At 42.4% G+C, this 24,129-nt stretch overlaps 1 protein-coding gene across 1 annotated transcript; it reads right to left on the bottom strand.

The window, feature by feature from the left end:
• Positions 1–8: 8 nt before the first annotated feature.
• On the bottom strand, positions 9–24,129 carry DNAJC3 (DnaJ heat shock protein family (Hsp40) member C3). The gene is made up of 12 exons (XM_081947291.1): positions 23,919–24,129; positions 20,020–20,130; positions 19,246–19,370; positions 17,706–17,780; positions 10,659–10,811; positions 8,107–8,288; positions 7,026–7,145; positions 3,261–3,366; positions 2,832–2,952; positions 2,559–2,691; positions 1,667–1,815; positions 9–268 (listed from the first exon to the last, which is right to left on the bottom strand). Exons 1-12 carry the CDS (start codon positions 23,998–24,000, stop codon positions 114–116), a joined length of 1,512 nt encoding a protein of 503 aa, XP_081803417.1. The 5' UTR covers positions 24,001–24,129; the 3' UTR covers positions 9–113.

Below are 24,129 nucleotides of genomic sequence, written 5' to 3'. Positions count from 1 at the left end.
ACCCTGGCTTTCATTACTGTTCAAAGACTAGATGGTAATTTTAAGTTATCTAGAAAAAAATTGCAGATTGCCAGATGCAAAAGGAAAAATAAAATAAAAAGAGTATAGCAGTTCTAATTGAAATTGAATTTAAACTGGAAAGGTCCCCCAGAACTGAAGGGGTCAAACCCTTGCCAGGAATTCCATGTTCGGTGAAAAGGGTGACCTCCCCCTTGCTGGCTCTCAGCATCCAGTGGATCTTCTCCTGCATCAAACTTCCTCCGCATTTCTATAAAAGATACAAAGATGGCGATCAGCTGAATCAGACATAACGACAAAGGAACTCCATCAGCTTTCAACCAACGCTTTTGATTCCAAAGCCACTAGAGTATTAACCACAAAAAATGAACTAATAGGTAAAAAGCAGTGGTGTAACCATAGGCAGAGCTGCACTCCTAAAAAAAAAAAAGCAAACTATTTTGGAACTTGCTTGCCCTTCACAGACAATTTTCTCCAAAGGGCAATATATTTATTCAGAATAAATATTCATTCATTCATTCATTCATTCATGCAGCATGCAAACATCACACCCCTTCCAGTCCACAGAAAAACATTTCTCCATGGAATCAGTCCCCTGGTGCCCAAAAGGTTGGGGACCACATATCTCTAGCCTTCCTCTGCTTAATTTCCAAATACAGATAAGCCAGTCACCAGCTTAAACCTGGGCCACATAATAAAAAGAGCAGAGTTGAAAGGGACCTTGGAGGTCTTTTAGTCCAACCCCTTGCTCAAGCAGGAGACTCTATACCATTTCAGACAAATGACTGTCTAATCTCTTCTTAAAAACTTTCTGTGATGGAGCACCCACAACTTCTGAACCCACAACAGCCGCTCCACTGATTAATTATTCTCACTGGTTGGATCTCTCCTTTATAAATGTTCATCCGTTGCTTTTTGTCCTGCCTTTTGGTGCAGAACTTAATAAAGGAAGAGGCAAAAAAGAAGGAAACCAAGCATGTGTCAAGGCTTTGATCAATTGGAAGTCCACACTTCTACTCCTGGAACCACGCAGCCCCCAAATTATCTCACAAATCATTGTGGCTGATATTCAATGGCTGCTTAATCTGTTACTGAGGTTATCCATATTGTTGGATTTACACAATACAGAAAACACTCACTCCAAGGTCCCGTCCAACTCTGCTATTGTATTGTAGTGTATTGAATATGAAGCTTGGATAACACTCATCAAGCTTCAGCTATTGTGCCAATGCAGCCATTAGGTTAAGTGTATTGTGTGAACATGGCCTAAAACCTAAATGTAATAGTTTGAAACAGAATGTCAGAGGGAGAATCACTGTGGATGAGTTTTAAGCAAAAAGTTAATAGACATACCTACTGCCTGTTAAGAAAAATCTCAAGGATAGCTCTAAAGCACAGAAGGTTGGATGTGCAGCTAGCACCAAAAATGCCAGAGTTTTACTTCACTATTTAAGCCATTTATCAAGCTCTCTGGCCCATGTATCAGCTGAGTCCCTTCAAAAACGAAATAACCTCAATAAACACATCACTTGACATTGAAAGAAAATGAATGTTGGTCGGTGGTCATAAAGATGAAGTGAAAAACAACCCAACTGGCTCGACTCTTATTCTGAAAGAAGGGAAGCAGACAAGCTACACATCTATCTACCTGGATCTGTCAGGACTTCTTTGGCAGCTGCAATATCAATAAACTTTTTCTCTGCTTTCTTCTTCTCTTCTTCATCCTGAAAATTATCTGGGTGCCACTGCATTGCCAGCTTCCTGTAGGCTTTTATGATTTCCTGTTTCCTGGCATTCCTGTCATAAGTATAAGAAATTACTTGAAATTATCTCTTCGTGCCAGGGTAAAACTTTTAAAAAGAAGCCAAGACAGTAGATGGGAATTCAGATTCTTTGGCTGCCCTCTTAATAAAAGATGGCAGGTACCATCTTTTATTATATGGCTTAACTTCTGTGTAAGAGGGAAATATGTTGAATGATGACTCCTTGCATCCAAGATGCCCAATTCCCTTCAAGCGCTAAACTTCTCTACCTGCAGCATTATATGTTGCGTTTATAAGTTTCCTTATTTACAACAGAACGTCCTTAAGATAGTTTTGAAAAACTCTTTCTTACAGGTTTCATAAGAAGGTAATACTGCATCTAGTGACCACTCATTCAGCAACCATTTAAAACTTACAAAGGTGCTAAATGATTGGTAGTTACAACCAATCCTCAAAGTTTCAGTGTCTCCGCAATTATATGATAATGATTTCCAACATTCCCTGCTGGCTTCCCAAGAAGCAAAGACAATGGGGAAGCTAGCAGGAAATTAGAACTTGTAATCATGTGAGGTTCTCACTTACTGGCTGCGAGTGGGACCGCCTCAACTGTTGTCACAAAACACCATGGTCATGTGCTGTCACATGTTATAACCCCATCACTTAGTGATGGAAGTTCCTGCCCCAATTGCCACTTTAAATAGAGTACTTCTTTAGCTTCTTGAAGAAAAAGCAACATTTAAGGAAACTATAGGGGCTTGGCAGTTGCTAAATGCTTACCTTTTAACTCCTAAAATTTTATAGTAATCCCTCTTTTGAGACTGCTTGAGCATTCGCTGGGCTTTTTCAAGGCTTTCCTGAATCTGCTGGTCATTGTCACTGTATTTTTTAGCAGTTTCATAGTCCTGGATAGCTATCACAAAGACAACAAACAGAGTTCATTTAGAGATTTGCTGTACAGTAATTCATTTCCAGCCTGGCCAGATTTCAATGGTATAATTATTTAAAATTGGGTAAAGGAAAACACAGAATCTTTATGCTGTCAAAGCGTACCTTCGTCATACATTTCTTCTAGCAAGTATGCTTCAGCCCGATCTTTGAGGGCATTCACATTTTCTGGCTCCAGCTGCAGAACCTCTGTGCAAACTTTAATGGCTTCTGTCGTCTGTTGATTCTGAAAAAAATTGAGATGGACCAATGAGGACAATAATAGCAATAGCGCTTAGACTTATATACCGCTTCAGTGTTTTACAGCCCTCTCTAAGCGATTTACAGACTCAGCATATTGCCCCCAACAATCTGCATCCTCATTTTACCCACCTCGGAAGGATGGAAGGCTGAGTCAACCTTGAGCCTGGTGAGATTTGAACTGCTAAATTGCAGGCAGCCGGCAGGCAGCAGAAGTAGCCTGCAGTACTGTCTTATAACCACTGTGCCACCATGGTTCCATAAGAAGTTTTGCCCAATGAACTGAATGTTTACCTTTGAAAAGCAATGACAGATTCTCTCTTTGGCTCGAGTAGTGTAGACAGGAACATTTGTCTCCATCTTCATAACAGCCTCATACTTCTCAGTGGCTTCCTGATACCTATTTACATTAAGAAAGAAAATCAGCGAATAGTGTATATTTATTAAATTTAGGAAAATAAATTAGATTGTTCTGTATTTTTACAGAGGGCAAGGTAAATGCACCAGCGCTCCCCTGTTAGACTGAAAGAATGACACAGACCTCATATTTTACCAATTGGTTTTCACTGAGTTGGGGAAAATGGCATGAAATTGTTCCATTAGTTTTCAGTGTTGCTGATTACTGAAAGCTGGAGGAGTTGCAGAAACTCTTGCAGATGAGATGGAGACTATACCATTGCCACAAACCACGACATTGAAAATTCCTGGAGCAAAAGACACTTCTCTGAGAAGTAATGGGGATCAGCCATCATGCTCATAATCATGCCCTTTTAATGGATATTGAGTTCCAATTAAATAATCCATATATAAAAAAATGGCTCTGTGTGTGTATGTTCCAGTATAACTCTGGAACGCTTTAAATTTCAACCAAACCTGGTACATAGATGACTTACTCTCTGGAGATAAATACTGTGAGGGTAAGACACCCCTAACACCCCTTGTGGTTTGTGTGTTCTATTAAGATGCAGCCTATTGTGCCTTTAAATGGCTTCTACTGTACTGCCATAAATGGCTTCTACTGTACCGCGCAGCAGAGTTGCCATGGTAACGGCTTCACTCTACAAGGGGGCTGCCTCTGGTAAGGGGGAAAATCCAAAATTAGAAATTACATTTGTTCAGGACATTTTCCCCCTATAAATAAATACACGGGCAACACCGGGTTATTGGCTAGTTGGAAATAAACAGCAAAAAGCAAATACAAATTTAATATAGAAAGTTATAAATAAATTAAAGATTCAGATAAATTTGGAGTATTGAGACATTTAATCTAAGATTTTGAAAATAATTAAATAAAATAAACAGCTTTTTGCAGGGACCAAATTGTTTTGTCTATCTGAAGTTGCAATAGAGATTTAAAATTTTCTTATACACTTGGACACTGGAAGGAACTAAAGATTCCAGGCAGAAAAGGAAAAAGTGTAAATTTGCTTTTGGTTTTGGGTTAGTCCAGGGATCTACAAAATAATACAAATTGTTATATATTTGAAATACTTCAGGAGATTTTCAAAGAATGGGCCCAGAAATTAGTTTACAATGTTAGCAATGATGTCAGCTTTCCATGAATAGACTATGTCCAAAAGATGTTAATGGAAGAATGATAGATGTGAATCAATTTTTACCCTATAAAGAAATAGTAGAACCAAAAATGTTGGATAATTTAAAAAAAGTGTGGATTACAAAACAGAGTTAAAATGGAAATACATATGACAGGCCAAGAGAATACCCTTCATAAGGCTTTCTACTGGAGATACAAAAAAAAGTTAAAGTTTTGAAAATTAAAGAGGGCATACAAATAATATACCAGGAGAATGATCTGAATGACTTTTTACTGGATTTACGAAAGAGATTTGCCAAAGCCTTGAAGACATCTTTAGGATGGGAAAAAATAAAACTTAAGGTCAAACCACATCCTTCATCCACATCTGAATGAATTAAAGAGCAGGATTGTCAAAAGTAAAAGGAAGGAATATAAGTTGGTTTGTTTAACCAAAATTAAAATAAAACATGTTTTTTATAAAGCTCTGGTAACCCTTTATGGACTGAAAAGTTCACGATTTAGATATTTGCATATGGTAAGAGATGGCTTATAGGAAGAAGAGATATTTCTTGTAAACCTATAGGGATTGAAGAGTTATTAAATATATTTATACAGGTAGTCCTCAACTTACAACAATTCATTTAGTGACAGTTCAAAGTTACGGCACTGAAAAAAGTGAAATGACCATTTTTCACACTTACAACTAGCATTCCCATGGTCATGTGATCAAAATACAGACACTTGGCATCCTGGGGTCCTGTGATCAGCTTCTGCGACCTTCTGACAAGCAAAGTTAATGGGGAAGCCAGCTTAATTTAACAGCTGTGCTACTAACTTAACAAGTGCAGTAGTTCACTTAACAGCTGTGGCAAGAAAGGTCCTAAAATGGGGCAAAACACACCTAACAGCTTAACAACAGAAATTTGGGGCTCAATTGTGGTCGTACGTCATACCTGTACTTATTATGATCAGAAGTCATCTATCTATCTATCTATCTATCTATCTATCTATCTATCTATCTATCTATCTATCTATCTATCTATCTATTTATCTCTATCATATTTTTTTCTTTCTTACCACTTCACTTTGCTTTTTTTTTTTACTCTTGTAATTAAATCTTCAATAAACACTGCAAACAAAAAATGTTTGAAACTTTTAGAAGATGCTCAAGAGCAAACCTGGAATTAAGGTGAAACTTCCTAACAGTGAAGACAATTAATCAGTGGAACAGCATGCCTTCAGAAATTGTGGGTGCTCCATTGCTGGATGTTTTTAAGAAGAGTCTAGACCAGTGGTTCTCAACCTTCCCAATGCCGCGACCCTTTAATACAGTTCCTCATGTTGTGGTGACCCCCCAACCATACAATTGGTGTCTCGATTCCTAAGACCATTGAAAATATGTGTTTTTGATGGTCTTAGGCGACCCCTGTGAAAGGGTCGTTCGACCCCCAAAGGGGTCCCGACCCACAGGTTGAGAACCACTGGTCTAGACCAATGTTTCTCAACCTTAGCATGTTTACGTTTTGTGGACTTCAATTCCCAGAATTCCTCAGTCAGCATGGTGGCTGGGGAATTCTGAGAGTTGAAGTCCACATAACGTAAAGCAGCTAAGGTTGAGAAACACTAGATAGTCACTTATCTAAATGGGTAAAGTTTCTCCTGCTTGAGCAGTGGGCTGGACTAGACGATCTCCAAGGTTCCTTCCAGCTTATTCTATTCTATTCTATTCTATTCTATTCTATTCTAAATATTAAATATTCATGAATTTTTCGGGAGAAGCACTCCTGTAAGCAGAAAAGACCCCACTGGATTTAATCCATGGTGCCCAGTCATTGCTAGCTTGTTAAACATTCACAAAATCCCTACCTATTGGCAGCCCTATAAGAGAGAACTGAAATGGTCACACTTCAGTGAGTCAGGCTTATAATAGTCTCTCACAGGCCAGCGTAGGCTTTTAAATATTGATAGATCATAACTGATTATAGTAGATTGTAGTGGAGATAAGGCTACTGAAAAGAAAAAAAACCCACCTGGGAATAGCAATAGCACTTAGACTTATATCCCACTTCACAGTACTTTACAGGCAGTCACGGACTGGATCCCACTTGATAATAAGCGTCCATGAAAGAGATCTAAAACAAGATGGATTGACGATATCGGCGAGCATTGCGGGCCCAATTGGCAAAAGAAAACTCAGGGCTGTATTGGTTGGAAATATGTGGAAGGGGCCTTCATCCGGCAGTGAATAGACAATGGCTAAAATGATGATGATGATGAAATTATGGCGAGGCAACAGAAGAAAAGTCTTAATAGCAAGTGCTATTGAACAGGGACACCAAATGCCTTGGAGGGTGATGGATTCCCCTTCATCTGAGTCTTTTTAATCAAAAGCTAAATGGTCATCTCTTGGAGATATGGTAATGCAATGCAGACCACTCCTAAACTGGCAAAGTGATCTGTGTAAAGAGCCACGGAGAGCAAAACTCAACCAAGAAAACAAAATCACAAAACGGATGACTCACCTTCCTTCGTGAATGAGCTCTTCTGCTGAAACCATCTGCTTGTTGAGCTTCTTTACTCGCTTGTAGTGAGAAAAGCATTCCTTATGATCTTGGTCCAGTTTCAGACATTCCCTCACTTCACTTCACACACAGGAAACAACAAGGGAGAGAGAGAATTAGAGGTTGTGGAATTAAGATTATTTTTTTTGGGGGGGCGTCTTTTAATCCGTAACTCCTGCATTGGGGTGGATTCGGGGCAACGGAATAGAGCTGAGTGTTTACTGGCCCGATGCCCTTCCTGTTGCCAATGCGGAAGTTCGCAGCAGATATTTCCTCATTGTGCTGAGGGAGAGAAATATCTGCCGCTATCTAGGATCAAACTCACAGCCTCCTGATTGTGAGGCGAGAGCTCCACCTCTAGGCCATTGTACCACTAATAGCGGAATCAAGATGCTAGTGATAAAACAGTTCAGTCCCTGCTCCTTGTTTGTTTGTTTGTTTATTTGGATTTATATGCCGCCCTTCTTCAAAAGGACTCAGGGCGGCGTACAACATTAAAAAAAACACACATCCCAAAAGTTTTAAAAAAAATACATATCCAAAAAACAAACCGAATTTAAAAGACAATACATTTAAAATAAGTTAAAATTAACAGGCCAGGCCGGCTTCCTGGAAAAGCCAACATTTTAGGGCGCGTCGGAAGGACCGGAGGTCAGGGATTATGCGAAGCTCCGGGGGCAGCTCATTCCAGAGGGAAGGCGCTCCCACAGAGAAGGCTGTCCCCCTGGGGGTCACCAGCCGACACTGTCTGGCCGACGGCACCCTGAGGAGGCCAACTCGGTGGGATCGTACTGGACGGTGGGAGGCTACTGGTGGCAGTAGGTGGTCTCGCAGGTACCCTGGGCCTAAGCCATGGAGCGCTTTAAAGGTCATAATTTCTCTCCCATAGGGAAAAAGAGAGAAATTTGGAGGTCTGGGAGAGCTCCATATCCATGTTTCTCCCTCCTCCTTCAAATTTCCTTCATCTTGGCAAGGCATCTTTCCGTTCAGCGCAGGTTTTCTAAAATTCTCAAGATTTTTTGCTTCTCCCCAAAGCATTTACCTTAGAGACATTTCGTGGTCCCCTAATTCATAGTATATTGTGCTGATTTTATAAAAAGCTTCAGTATTATCGCTCTTCAATTTAGCAGCAGCCTTCAAGTCGCTGATAGCCTTCCCAGGTTCCCCTTCCTTAATGTAGCTTTCAGCTCGAAGTTCCCGCATATCCGCATCCCAAACACAAACCTTGAGAAACCAGAAACAAAAGGAGACTTTAATCCTATTTGTACTTATTCAAAAGGACCCTCCCACCTAAAACGTAGCAATAAGCCACACAATGCCATACACACTTTAAGAATTGGATAACTATTTCTACACAATTGGAGCAACACGTTCCACACAATTTTTTGATTCCTCCGGAGCAAATCTCCTTTTAACTGAGGTTTCATTTTACCAGGTTAATCTAGCCAACACAATTTTTGGAAATTGTGTGGTTAGATCAGTGCTTCTCAATTATTTTCTGTCATGCCCCCCCTAGGAAGAAGAAAACATTTCGCCCCCCCCCCGCGTTATAAGTACACCTCTGCATAACATAGCACACCAGTCTTTCCTCGACTCCCACCGTAGTCACATGCTTTCTTTCCTCTTTCCCTCTTACTTGTCTATCCTTCCTTCCACCCTCCCTTCCTCCTTCCCTTCCTTCCTGCCTCCCTTCCAGTTCCCTCCTTCCTCTTTCCCCCTGCCTGCCTGCCTTCTTTCCTCTTTCCCTATCCTCCTATCCTTCCTTTCTCCCTCCCTCCTTCCCTGCCTCCCTTCCAGTTCCATTCTTCCCTCCTTCCTTCTGCCTCCTTCCTGCCTGCTTGCCTTCTTTCCTCTTTCCCTCTTGCTTGTCTATCCTTCCTTCCACCCTCCCTTCCTCCTTCCCTTCCTTCCTGCCTCCCTTCCAGTTCCCTCCTTCCTCTTTCCCCTTGCCTGCCTGCCTTCTTTCCTCTTTCCCTATCCTCCTATCCTTCCTTTCTCCCTCCCTCCTTCCCTGCCTCCCTTCCAGTTCCATTCTTCCCTCCTTCCTTCTGCCTCCTTCCTGCCTGCTTGCCTTCTTTCCTCTTTCCCTCTTGCTTGTCTATCCTTCCTTCCACCCTCCCTTCCTCCTTCCCTTCCTTCCTGCCTCCCTTCCAGTTCCCTCCTTCCTCTTTCCCCCTGCCTGCCTGCCTTCTTTCCTCTTTCCCTATCCTCCTATCCTTCCTTTCTCCCTCCCTCCTTCCCTGCCTCCCTTCCAGTTCCATTCTTCCCTCCTTCCTTCTGCCTCCTTCCTGCCTGCTTGCCTTCTTTCCTCTTTCCCTCTTGCTTGTCTATCCTTCCTTCCACCCTCCCTTCCTCCTTCCCTTCCTTCCTGCCTCCCTTCCAGTTCCCTCCTTCCTCTTTCCCCTTGCCTGCCTGCCTTCTTTCCTCTTTCCCTATCCTCCTATCCTTCCTTTCTCCCTCCCTCCTTCCCTGCCTCCCTTCCAGTTCCATTCTTCCCTCCTTCCTTCTGCCTCCTTCCTGCCTGCTTGCCTTCTTTCCTCTTTCCCTCTTGCTTGTCTATCCTTACTCCCTCCTCCCTTTCTTCCCTCCCTCCCTGCCAGCAGCTCCTCCAGCATCCCAGCTGGAAGCAGCAGCACAACAGTCGCCATTACCAGGGGCGAAGGGGTGGGGGTGGCAAGATCGGGCGACCGCCACCCCTTTGTCCCTTCCCCAACAGCGGCTGCTGCGCTTCCGCTTCCAGACGGAATGTTGGCGGTGGAGCTGCTGGCGGGGAGGCGAGCTACCTGCATAAGGACGCCGCCGAGGGCATGGCAGAATATATCCCGGCTTGAAGTGGCAGCGCTGGGGACTGCTCAGAGACTCATCAGAGCCGCGGGCTGGAGCTGTGCAAAAAGTCTGCTTGGGCTGGGGGGGGGGAGGGAGGGAAGCCTGGGACAGCCATGCTTCCCTCCCTCCCACCCCCGCCCGAGCAGGCTTCTTGCACAGATCCAGCCCGCGGCTCTGATGAGTCTCTGAGCAGTCCCCAGCGCTGCCACTTCAAGCCGGGATATATTATGCCTCGCCCACGCCGCCGCCGTTGCACCCAGATGGAAAGGGAGCCTTCGCGCCCCCCTTTACGGAGCCTCGCGCCCCCCCAGGGGGGCGCGCCCCACTATTTGAGAACCGCTGGGTTAGATTAACCTGATGATACAATTTGTCAAAAGGAGATTCGCTCTGGATTTCATGAAGAAATTTGTAAATTGTTGTGGCAATAGTAAATAAATAGTTTGCCACTGGCTTTTTCTAGGATGTTTTCTCAACTTTCCAGTCTAGGCTACAGCTCCAAGATGCCTTAGGATTCTCTCATCTAATCAGGTATGCATCAGACCCAATTGTAAAGTACTTAGCATTGAAAATCAAGTCAGGTGAGATACGTGCTGCCAGTCCACTAAAACTTTGCCCACTAAGGGAAAATATTCCAATTTACAAGCATCTGGTGAAAAAAACACATACCTACCCGAATGTTGCTATGACTCCAAAGTGACTTTTAATTCAAAATTTAAAAGTAGTAGCCATGCTTACATCTTGGCATCAGTTTCCAGTTCTGGGACTTACTTCTAGGATCTTATCCAACAGAGTGATAGCATTGTAGTAATCTTTTTCGAGAAAGGCAGACTGTGCTTGGGAACGCAGGCGCCGAGCCTCATTTGACTTCAACAACTGAGCACGGGCTTCTCCTTCTTCTTTATCACTGGGATTGGTCAGGAGCTGCAAGTAATGAGCACACACACACACACACAAACCCAATTACAGGTTGAAATTCAAATTCGAACTCATCACCCTGTGTTTGACACCCATCGACAAACCCACAATAAAACAGAGCCAGGCCTTTGACTTCTTTAGCGCGGAAAAATCATAGCCTAGAAAATAATTTTGGATTATTGACTTGGAAATCCAGAACAGGAATGCAGACAGCTCGCCAGTCACTTCAAAAGAAAATGGCTGTGTGTATCCAAACAGAGCAGAACAGAAAGACTGTGGCTCTAAACTGAGTTCTCCCTCTGATAATGTTGCACCTTGTTACTGCCAGACTATTCTTTTCTGTTGCTTCTTCTCCAAACTTCAGACAATTCACAACAAAGGCAGATGTTGACACATGTTCCCCCATACAGGCAAATAGTCCAAGGGTTCAATACTCATGTCTGTGTATATTTAGCCTCTCTTTCTCTCCTTCCCTCCCTCCACCCTCTCTTTCCCATCTATACTGTATGTTCTCTTCCGGAGACAAATAACAGCAAGTAATTTCAGGAGAACAGATGTATTCTACAAAATACAAAATGTGTTGAAGACTACAACCTGGGAGCCTTTCCCCAGGCTTCTCCCTTTGCCAAGTTCTGTCTGTACAACTTATGTCCCACACTCAATCCATTCTCACCTAAGGCAAGGACGCTGGACTGAGCTGGCTGTCAAATGAAGAGAGGGGAAAGGAGAAGAGAAGAGAAGCATTGGAGGGTTAAACTTCCATTACAGGGCTACAGAGGGACTAAAGGCGAGGAGAGGGCTGAAATCTAAAGCAGGTACAGGTGGGACCTCTTTTAGAAGCATAAGGCTGTTGTGGCTTGCCAGAGGCCAGCAGAGCTAGCAGCAGATTCGGACAGTGAGTATGTTGAGGAGGAACATGGGGCAGTCCTGGAGTCTGGGGAAGGCTCTGATGAGAGCTCTGTGTCAGAGGCAGAGAGGGGGCCAGAGCCGTATGCCAGTGATCAGCTGCCTTTGGAGTCAGACATCAGAAAGGCAGATGAACAGCTGGAGCCTGTTCCCAGTGTGTGCATGCACAGAGTTGCCGGACGAAGGGAACAGCTAAAGAACAGGGGTCAGCTTGGGAGTAAGGCCACAGGTAGACAATGAATGGCCCCTCCCAGAGGAAATAAAAGGAGTGAAAGGGGAGTGGAGTTTGCAGGAGACAATTAGTTCGCTTAGTTGGTTCGTGACTCTCCGAGACTCCTTGCCAAGTTTTGCAGAGCTTGGCAGCTCTCCAAGCCAGATAAGGTCTGTGACTATAAATCCTCCCTTGAAAGACTTTGCTGGATGTGAATGAGCAGAATTCACAGTAAAATAATAAAAGGGGTTTTTGTCGGGACAAGGAGTTTGCTTCATGCTCTCGGGAAGCCTAGGTCAGAACAAAGGCAGCCTAATTGTCAAGCCCATCAAAAGTAACCTCCCATTTAATTTTTTTCCAATAAAGGTAGAAAAGGCTATATTATCGTTAAGTATAAATCCTATTTCACGATCTGAACTGAGTTTAATTAAGAATAAGTTAAAATTAAGCCAAAGAAAATGTCCTTAGTCATCACTCAATCACTTCTTTGTGCTGGCCCTCTACAATGCCATTTGTGGAAATGGAACTGTGCATGCGCTTGCCAACGGCTTGTGTGAAACTCCCCCCCCCCCAGTCCGCAAAGCCAGAAACGTTGGGGAACTCTTAAACAGTCCATTGTGCTAGCAAAGAAGTTCTAAATGCTGACTACCAATTATTAAAGCTTTCACAAGAACAATATAAAAGTAACTCTCTTCATGTACAAAGGAACTTTACCAACAAGCCCTCAAAACCCTGGTTTAACATGTACCATTGTTAAAGGCTATTCACGCGGACCAATTATTGAGTACCCAAAATGCAATCATGTCACTGCAGAGGGCTGGGGTGGGGGAGCGGCGTCAGAACTTCAAACCCAGTTTATAGCCAAATCTTGGCTTATGATGGATTTCTTAGGAAAAGGATGGGTCAACGATCGCAGCTCATAGGTACACTAAGCGATAAACTTGGGTTTCTTGAGCTTCTCACTTTATCAGGGACTGTCAACAGGAGCACATGAGAGGCATCATCAGTATGAATGTTGAATATGACCTCTTCCTCTTGCCCCCCCCCAAAAAAACCCCAACCCCTTTATTCAAAATATTTTGGATTATTGCTTGAAGCAAATGGAATCATGTTCCATTTAGACAATGGAAAGAAATGAAAAAGCAAAAAATCTTATTGGCGGAGGAAAAGAAAACATTTTATTAAATATCTTTGAAGTTAACAAAACACCAGAGAAAGTTATCACCTCAAGTGCTCCATAAGCAGAAAACCCTAAACATTTCTGGACTGAAAACATTTTAATTAAGCTATTAGTGCTAACACTGGTCACTTAAAACATTTAGGGTGGCAAAGAAAGAATAAACCATGCCATTCAATTAAGCCCATTGCCTTCCTCTCCTGTCGAGAGAGGAATCCATGGGACAAGGGGGCAAGCGATCCAAATGCCCACCTACCAAGCCCTTTCCAAGCATCTCAGATAAGCAGATGTTGACATTTGATGGTGTGAGAGGTATCATCGTAAGCTGTCCTAAGTAAAGCTGCCTTTTGGTGATGTTTTTGTCAGAGGTGATAGTATTCAAGTGGTAATTTCTTTCAATTATGATTAGTAAGAGATAAGAGGAAGAAATATTCCTCTTTATCAAAGAAATTATATAATAAAGGAGTTTGGTTCAGATGGCTATTGCCAGAAGGAATGGTGATTTTCTGGGTGGGCACTAGAATTAGAATTAATACAGTTGTGGAGGCAGAGGCTTTCATTGAAAAATACAGTGCCTTTCTAGATGGAACAGGGGACAGTACACAAGATATGGGGGGGGAGGGGCCATGGCTCTGCCAGAAGACAGGGGGGAGGAAGCAATATGGGTGGATGGGTGACAACAGACTCAAGCTCAACCCCTCCAAGATGGAGTGGCTGTGGCTTCCGGCCCCCCGGTTCAACCAGTTGATCCCATCACTGGCCATTGGGGGCGAGCAACTGGCCCCCATGGAGCGGGCGCGCAATTTGGGCGTCCTCCTGGATGCCCGGCTGTCCATGGATGACCATGTGGCAGCCGTGGCGAGGGGGATGTTCCACCAGATTTGCCTGGTGCGCCAATTGCGCCCCCTATTGGACCGGGATGCCCTTCACACAGTCACTCATGCGCTGGTGACGTCCCGCCTAGACTACTGCAATGCTCTCTACATGGGGCTTCCCTTGAGATGCACCCGAAGACTACAGCTGGTCCAGAATGCGGCCGCGCGGGTGATTATGGGGAGTACGAGATACTCCCATATAACACCTCTCCTGCGCGAGCTGCACTGGCTCCCTGTGGTCTATCGGGTGTGTTTCAAGGAGTTGATCACCATCTTCAAAGCGCTCTATGGCACAGGACCTAGTGACCTGCGGGATCGCATCCTGCCCCATACATCCCTACGACCAATTCGCTCTCACAGAGAGGGACTTCTCCGGGTGCCGTCCACTAAGCAGTGCCAAAGGGCGGCGCCCAGGAGCAGGGCCTTCTCTGTGATGGGCCCAGCCTTCTGGAATGACCTCCCCCCCGACATTAGGATTACTACCGACCTCCGCTCCTTCCGTTCAAAACTCAAGACCCACCTTTTTCAACTAGCCGGCCTGGCTCAACCATAGTTCCATTTTTAATCCTCCTGGCAATTTTTTAAACCTGTAATTTTATATTGGGGTATTTTAATTTTTAACCTTATTATTACTATTGTTCTATGTATTGTAACGATTGTTGTGTGATTTTATACCTCCTCCGTGTAATGTTTAATTGTATAATATGTGATTTTTTATTTATTGTACGCCGCCCCGAGTCCCTTCGTGGAGAGGGAGCGGCTAACAAGTCTAATAAATAAATAAAATAAAATAAATAAATAGTGAAAAGACTCAGGTCACAAAAATGAGTTTGAAACATTATTGCAATTGTTGTTATAATGTAATTGTTGGAAGTGACATAAAAGATGATTGAACATATTGTTGATATAATGTAAAACAAAAAGCTGCCAATGTTTATTTCTTAATTTTTGATACTTTTTTTTGGTAAAAGTTGTGAGATTCAGGGGGATTTCTACCTTTCCCACGATGTAGCTGTCAAAATTTTCTTGTACCTATTTACCCTTTCCTATAAATATTTGTAAAAACCAATAAAATTCTTTTAAAAAAATTATGATTACTTTAGGTAAAATATAAATATATAAATTCTACATTTTGTGTAATAAATGTTTAAGTGAAAACATATAAAAATAATTATTACTGTTCATGTTTACACTAGGGGGGATGCAGTTTTAATAACGCTAGCCCTCAAGGACAGATTTTGCTGGCCTCTAGTGGAAGAACACAAAATAGATTGAAGTTGTTTTCCCCAATTGTGAGCTGTAATTCTTAAGGGGAGCAGCAGTTCCCCAGGGGATGGGTTACAAGGTGGAGAAGCAACTAGAAACTCTTGTATGGTCAGCTAACAATTACTGTAAAGTTGACCCTCTCACCCCCACCCCTTTTTTTAAAGAGGTGCACTGTTTTCCAGCCAGGCAGGGACTGCCCAGTCCACAGCAGATCAATTGGCAAGGCCCACAGCCATTTGAATTATGACTTCAATGTACAAAAGGCCACAATGCAGGCCTGCTCCTTATTATTCTACCCCATTTCCCTGAAAATAAGCCCTCCCCGAAAATATTGTAACACAGTAGCAACCATGAGGTGACCACACTCGCTTCCTCCTGCATCTCAAAAACAATAAGACCTCCCCCAAAATAAGGCCAAGTGCTTATTTTGGGAGTAAAATAATAATAATACCCTGTCTTATTTTCGGGGAAACGCGGTATAAGGAAGGGAGCTGCTATAGACAATTCCGAAAACAAATAGAAAAATTCCCTCAGAATTATATTCAAAATAACTCTCTCCTAATGATTTATTTTTTAACAGCTCCCCACTTGGGAAGCTTAAGTAAACGGCTGGGTGCCTGTTTTCAAATCTCATCATTTTTTACTTCTGGAGGGTAATATTATTTTTCTAAATAGTCTAATTGTACCTGAAATATACTGAGCTGAAATTTTGCAAGTTATCATTCTAGTTTTCTCATAAAAGATTTTATGTATCTTCTCACTCTACTAAGAAAAACCAAATAAGTTGCATAATATTTAACAAACATTAAATAGGCAATCAAAATAATCTGTTCTTTTTTTAAAATTTCAGGCAGAACGAGCATTCTTTAGCTTACTAATATTTATTTTGTATTCTGAGCTCCAGTAAGGGCAAGATCAGTAGAAGAACCATTTTGACTGTTTTATATCGAAGCATGTTGAGTTACATGCAAAATAATCATATCAAAATTAGGCGTGAAAATGTCGGGAGTGCAAAAGATATAAAAAGAGAAGTAAAAAATCAACAACAAAAAAACCTTGACCTGACGAAGATTCGCAACAAAGCAAACATCTCTTTGTCAACCATATGGATAATAAATACTTCTTTTCCAAATGCAAAACTATAAAGGTGTGCTGTGTGGAAATAGCACAACCTAGGCTACATTAACAGAGGGATAGAATCAAGATCACATGAAGTGATGGTACTGCTTTGTAAGGCCTTGGTAAAACCACACTTAGAATACTGCATCTAGTTTTGGTCAAAATATTAAAAAGATGTGGGGACTCTACAAAGAGTGCAGAGAAGAACGACAAAGATGATTAGGAGACTGGAGGCTAAAACATATGAAGAACGGTTACAGGAATTGGATATGTCTAGTTGAGTGAAAAGAAGGAATAGGGGAGACATGATAGCAATGATTCAGTATTTGAGGGTTGCCACAAAGAAGAGGGGGTCAATTTTCCAAAGCACCGAAAGGCAAGGCAAGAAACAATGGATGGAAACTAATCAAGAAGAAAAGCAACCTAGAACTAAGGAGAAATGTCCTAATGGTGAGAACAATTAATCAGTGGAATGACTTGCCTTTAGAAGTTGTGGGTGTTCCAATCAATGGAGGATTTTAAGAAGAGATTGGACAGCTATTTGTCTGAAATTGTACAAGGTTCTGTTGCTCAAGCAAGGGGTTGGAGTATAAGACCTCCAAAATCCCTTCCAACTCCGTTATTCTGTTATTTGAATCCATTTTCTTGTCTCTGACGTTAGTTTACCTTTTGTAAGGTAAATCGGTTGTGTATTTGGAACTCACAAAAATCACTTCCCTTCCACTTCTAATTTTGCTTGGGGGTGGGAGGGGGGGGGGGGGGAGAGATATATAGAAGGTGTTTTTTTCTTCTTTTTTAAACTTCTCCTGCTTCCAGTCAGATATGAAATGTCCCAATGGCACATTTACTCGCAATCTCTGGCCCATGATATCCTTCATCCTTTCTAACTATACTCTGGTGCAGAAAAGGATTCAGGTTTAGGCCATGGGGTACAGTGATTAGAATGCAGGCTACTTGCTGATCACTGGCTGCCAGCAGTTTGGCAAATCAAATCTCACCAGGCTCAAGGTTGACTCAGCCTTCCATCCTTCCCAGATGGGTAAAATGAGGACCCAGATTGTTGGGAGCAAGAGGCTGACTCTGTAAGCAGCTTAGAGGGGGCTGTAAAGCACTGTGAAGCGGTATAAAAGTCTAAGTGCTATTGCTATTTCAATGTTAAAAGAAAATTAAAGATACAGGAGAGTAGCACTTTTTACATGGTCCTAATTTCTCACTGACTCTAGCGCTACTCAAATTCAAAACCAAACCATCAACCTAGAGTACATATATATATAGGGACATGCAATGCTCAATATTCTTTTCACAGCTGCTACTTCAATTATGCCTTGAGAGAGCACTTCACTTACCACGCCTTCAAAATCTTCTACAGCTTCATCCAACTTTCCCTGCTTAAGCAGCAGATGGCCTCTTTGTAGTCGTGCCTTAAAAAAAGTAATAGAAAAACAAGCACTGTGATTAGAATGCCTGATTAATACGCACGACCCCCCCAGTGCGCATGCGCACACAACGTGCGACCCCCCCATTTTTGCATGCTTTCTTCGCCCTCCCCAGGCTCCAGGGGCTTTATAGGAGCTTGGAGAGCGCGAAAAGAGCCTCCCCCGCCCCCCCCCCGGAGACCCTCCGGAGGCTTCAGGGACCATCCGGAGGCCTCCCTGAAGCCTTCGGAGCACTTAAAACCACCCTCCGGGCAAATCGGAAGTGACTTCCGGTTTGCTCAGAGGGTCGTTTTAAGCACTCCGAAGGCTTCAGGGAAGCCTCCGGACGGTCCCTGAAGCCTTCGGAACGCTTAAAACGACCCTCCGAGCAACCCGGAAGTCACTTCCGGTTTGCTCAGAGGGTGCTTTTAAGAGCTCCGAAGGCTTCAGGGAAGCCTCCGGACGGTCCCTGAAGCCTTTGGAATGCTTAAAACGACCCTCCGAGCAACCCGGAAGTCACTTCCGGTTTGCTCGGAGGGTCATTTTAAGTGTTCCGAAGGCTTCAGGGACCGTCCGGAGGCTTCCCTGAAGCCTTCGGAGCACTTAAAACGAAAATAAATGTCAAAATGATTACTGTTGAGAGGAAAAAAATACTTCTGGTTGGACATCGAAGAAGTCACAAAAGTCAATATGGCAGCTGCATGATCAAAGTCTTGTTTCATTTTTTTCTTGCATTATAGCCACTGTTCTGATTGTTTAAAACACATGCACACAAAAATGCCTGTGTTTGTGATGATAGAATCTGCTTTAGTTTCAACACAAGACAAAGTTGAATTATTGTATGCTACTCTAAAAAAAATCAGGATCACAATTTGAATCTTAGATAAGATCCAAATCTAAAAATATAACTCTCAGCAACGAAATTATTAAATATTGATATAAAATGCAATATCTCTAGAACTTTCCAATTTTTAAGTGTTACTTCTTCATTCAAAGTATAGACCAGCATTACCTTTTTAAAAATATACACTTTGCAAACACTAGAAATATTATAATTATGGTTGATATAATGACATCAGGAAATATAGTGCTGTGTATATCACATTATAATGAGGAAAGGCTACTTAAGAATCTAAAAAGGATTTAAGAATCCCTCTGCACATACTTTCAGCAATTTGTAGCTATGCCAAAAACTTCATTCCCCAATCTTCAAGGGTATTAATACTCCTCAAAGTAAACAGAGCAAATTCACATGCTGAATTAGTACTATGAAAATCCTGTCTCCCCAGCTAGAATTTCAGCCTATATTTAATCTCCCCAAGTTGTATGATAATTAAGGTTTCCTGTTAGATTACACCACTTACTAAAAAAAAAGAAAAGGAACAGGCTCCCCTTTAAAAGGCAATAGAAAAATGAAGACCAAAAGCCATTTCCAGCCACCCCGAAGGAATCTTTAGAAAGCAGTGCTTACTGATGTGAAATCCTGCTTTAATTCGACTACCCTGCTTAAATCACGAATGGCAGCTTTTGATTTGCCCATGGCTAGATATACTGTGGCTCTTCGGTAATAAGCAAGGTAGTTATCGGAGTCTCCTTCTGCAAGGAAAAAAAAAGTAGCAATCAGAACATAGCCTTAAGTCAGCCAAAGCTTTGGAGAGAAGAGAGCAGCAAGCAATAAGGAGGAATACAATTAATATATGTGTGTGAGAGAGAGACATTGCATATAATTCAAGGAAGGAATATTTCCAGCAATGTAGGCACTGTAATGAAATTTTAACAGCAGTATGCACAGAACATCTATCCAATCCTAGTCTGCTTTTAAAGGCTTTATAGAAGTGGATATTTAAGGAAGTTGAGCCCCAATGTGCTACAGCTTCTAATCTCTAACTACAGACTCACATGTGTGGAAAATTATTTTACAATTTGGTTTTTAGATTCTACATCTTTCTCTTGTGGAAGACCAAATGACGGATCAGTAATGGAACATCTTTTTCGCCATCCCTGCTAATAAGACTTTAACATGTACCTGGCAGAAACATACCAGCCTTTTCACTTAAATCCTGTTTGAGAAGTTAGAATATTTTGGACCTGTGAACCAAGTATAAAAACATTCATTCAGCAATTAGAATTCTCACCAAGAGTAAGTTTCTCAGCCCTTAATTTTAATCTCATGCATATTACCTAGGCCAGAGGGAGCAAAAATCATATATTTAGAAGGGAAGCTCAACGGTCTTCAGGTACATACCTATGGCAGCATGGAAATGCGACAGAGCATCTGCCAGCTGCCCAGCTGCCAGCAGCTTTTTCCCCAATTCAAGCTGCTTTTCGACTTCTGCATTTATGCCACATTGTACTCCTGAAGGAAGAGGGGAAAAAAACACAGATCAATTTTTCTTTTCTTTTCTGCATTTCTCGGAATGGAAATCAAAATTTCAGGTCAAAATCAAAAGGTGAAAAAGAGGGCCGGGAAAATATTTACAGACCCCCTCACATCCTGGACATAAATTGTTTCAACTACCCTCAAAATGATGCTATACAGAACTGCACACCAGAACAACTAGACACAAGAACAGTTTCCCCCCCGAACGCCATCACTCTACTAAACAAATAATTCCCTCAACACTGTCAAACTATTTACTCGGTCTGCATTACTATTACTATTCATCTTCTCATCGTTCCTATCACCCATCTCCTCCCACTTATGACTGTATGACTGTAACTTTGTTGCTTGTATCCTTACGATTTATATTGTTTCCTAGTATGATTTGATTGCTTATTTGTACCCTATGACTTTTTTCTTTTGTGTACACTGAGACTATATGCACCAAAGACAAATTCCTTGCGTGTCCAATCACACTTGGCCAATAAAGAATAAAGAAAGAAAGAAGAAAGAAACCAACCAATATCTCTAATACCACCAATAGATGAAATCAGACTTGCGTGGCTAGAAAAGGTGGCAAGTCCAATGCCCTCAAATGTGCCCTGCCCCTGGGTTCTACCTCTGCCTTTGACCATCCTGAGGTTCCTCTCTGCCATCTCAGTTCTCTCCACATCTTGGTCCCTCCTCCCAGGCTTACAAGTCATACAATACAATATCACAACCAACGCTTCAACTTTAATCCCAACACCATGCTTAACAATAGAATTTCCACAGAGCTCAGTACTTTCTCCATTTCTTTTTAACATCTACATGAAGCCACTGGGTGAAATCCTCTATCACCACAGGTTGAGGTAGCTGCAGTATGCTGATGATACCCAACTCTATATTTCTACACATAGTGACCCAAGCTATTGCTGCCCTCCCGTGATGCCTGAAGGCTGTGGCTGAATGGGGGACAAACAAGCTTCGACTGAATGCAGGCAAGACCAAATGGCTTTGGGTACATGGAGTCCCAAGATTCAGGATGTCAAATCTTTAGTTCTAGATGGGATGGGATTAGTCCAGGTGGATCAGGTCTGCAACTTGGGGTTCTCCTGGACTGGTGACCACTGCTCAAAGAGCAGGTGGTAGTTACAGCTAGGAGAGCCCCTGCACAACTACGAGTTGTGCACCAGTTGCGGCCAATCAACCAATCAACAATAATCAACCAATGGAACAACAATCAACCAATGGAACAGTTTGCCCTTGGAAGTTGTGGGAACTTCATCACTTGAGACTTTCAAGAAGATATTGGACTGCCGTTTGTCAGAAATGGTGTAGGGTCTCCTGCTTGAGCGGGGGGGGGGGGGGGCTGGACTAGATGAACTATAAGGCCCCTTCCAACTCTGTCAATCTCTTAACCTGTTAATCTTCTGGATTAGGAGTCCCTGCGCTCAGTCAGGGACCTAGGCCTTCAAGCCCTAGTCGTCTCGCAGTTAGACTATTGCAATGCACTCCATAATGCAGTGGTGCAGGCAGCCTTAAGGGTGGCCCTTATCTACTGCTCTGTGAGCTGCACTGGCTGCTAGTTTGCTTCCTGGTGCAATTCCAGCTATTAATTACTTTTAAAGACTTGCATGACATGGGTCCAGGCTACTTGAAGGATTGTCTCATCCCAGTGGGATTAGCCCACCCCACCTGTGCCACCATGTTTGTGGGCACCATCAACCAGGATATTTTGGCTGGGGGGGGGGAAGCAAAAGAGTTTTCTCTGCTGTTGCGCCTGGCCTTTGAAACATCTTACCCTTCTGCCAGAATGTGGTCAGTTCCTCTTTACCTTCTATAAGGACAAAAGACCTGGGCTGACCCGTCACTTGAGCTAGCTAATTGAGAAAGACCGTTATCACGATTGCTAGAAATGACTGCTGAGCTGTTTGCCTTTAAAAGTTTTATAGAGATCTCTTCTTATAGAGGTCTTCTGGGAGGGAAACAGGATTAGAATTAATACAGTGCAAGAGGCGGAAGCCTTCATTAAAAAGCATCTCTCCCTCCTAGAGGACGAACACAGCGAAGGTAGTGGAAAAGACAGCAAGGTGCAAGACAAGAGGGAGGGGGGGGGCTGAGGCTTCCTCTGGGGACAGGGAGGAAGGAGCAATATCAAAAAGGCTCAGGTCACAAAAATAAAAGTATTTGAAATAATAGTAATTGGTAATATTCTAGAAAGTGACAAAGGAAAATGAATGAACACATGGTTGACAATATAGAATAAGACCTTGTTTTCTGCTTATCTTTTATCTTTTGTTTTTTAAGATTATAAAAATTGTGAGTTTTTGGATGGATTTCTATCACTAGTGTGGGAGCTGCCAAATTTTTTTGTATATCCCCTTATCTTTCCCCATATATGTATAAAAACCAATAAAAAATTTTGGGGGAAAAAAAGGACAAAAGACCTGGCTCTCCAAGGGAGAGGTTTCACATTGGCAGTAGTTCATAGATTAATAACAGATACTAAACTCACCCTTTCATCAGACTCTCTCTCCCCATCTTTTTAGCTAGATTGATTTTTTTAAAATAGTATTGTATTTGAATTATTAGACTTTATATTTCTATCTTTTGATATTGTAAGACACTCAGAGTTAGTGTGGAGTAAAATGGATGGCTAATAAATTTTAACAAATAAATACATGACTCCAACCGGCTGTGATACTGTCTAACCCACATTTTTCTAGCTTACCAAGAGATAGGTTGTGATCTACTTTGTCAAATGCCTTATTGAAGTCCATGTGTACCGTGTCTACAGCTTTTTGCTGGTCCACTAAATGATGGATTTAATTATTTTGGAAACTTGGGAAGATTTCAGCAAAACAGACAACGGACATTTACCAGTTCATGGGCTAAATTCCTAAACACAATTCATATGAAGTAAATGCCACTGAGTAAATGAGCACAGCTTGCCTATAAGCTACATTTTAATTTTAGAATAATGGTCCCAGGAGTATGCCTGCAAATGTCAACTTTCTAAGGACCACCTACAGTTCCAGCAGAGCAGAGACTACCATTAGAATATTTTGAGCTTTTCTTGTAAGGACAGCACCTCCCTTGGGGATTGGCATTTCCTCCCTCTTCATCAACCCTTTCAGCCTCATTAATTTGATCCCCATCACCAAAAGCAGAACTGTTTAATATATTATATACCAATGTTTTTCTTTTCAGCCTTGGCAACTTGAAGATGTGTGTGTGTGGGCTTCAATTCCCAGAATTCCCCAGCCAGCAAATATCTAAGTATTTAATTTTAATACTTAAATATCACTTTTTAATTAAAGATTTAATCTCTAGTTTAAATATTTATCTAGTCATATCTGGCTGGGGAACCTTCAAGGTAAGAGAAACACTCGTTTCTTTCCCAGGGAGTTTCAGTGTAGCCGTCTCTACAAGGAAGGCTGTAACTTCCTCTCCCACCTTTGCAATGATCCCAAGTGCGATCATGTTTTAGCTCTATAGCAGGGGTCCCCAAACTTGGCAACTTTAAGACTTGTGGACTTCAACTCCCAGAATTCTCCGCTGGCTGGTGAATTCTGGGAGTTGAAGTCCACAAGTCTTAAAAGTTGCCAAGTTTGAAAACCTCTGCTCTACAGGAAGATTTATAACACATGCACTTTAACCCGTGTCTACCAACTCCCACCACCCAACATACGCCTTCCTGCTTCCGTAAGTCCCTTCTCTCGCTCAAGTCCCCAAACTTCCCAGGTGACAATTGCTAAACCAGCAGCAAAACTTCCTCTTACCCTCGTAGTGGAGATCCCAGAGCACCAACAGCAACGGAATCGTCGACCCAAGCTTGTGAACGAAAGTCCGGGGAGAAACCATGACGGCTCGCCGACTCCCGCGCTCAACTACCGGACTTCTTTGGAAAGTTTACCTCTCCGGGAACTCTTGGAAACTCTTTTAACATTCTAAACCAGGGTGTCCCCGGGGTGGGTCGTGGGAGCCCCTGAT

Source organism: Natrix helvetica, assembly GCF_964273705.1.
Source record: "Natrix helvetica genome assembly, chromosome: 3".
NCBI classification, from domain to species: domain Eukaryota; kingdom Metazoa; phylum Chordata; class Lepidosauria; order Squamata; family Natricidae; genus Natrix; species Natrix helvetica.
This window is presented reverse-complemented; position numbering and strand designations above follow the sequence as displayed.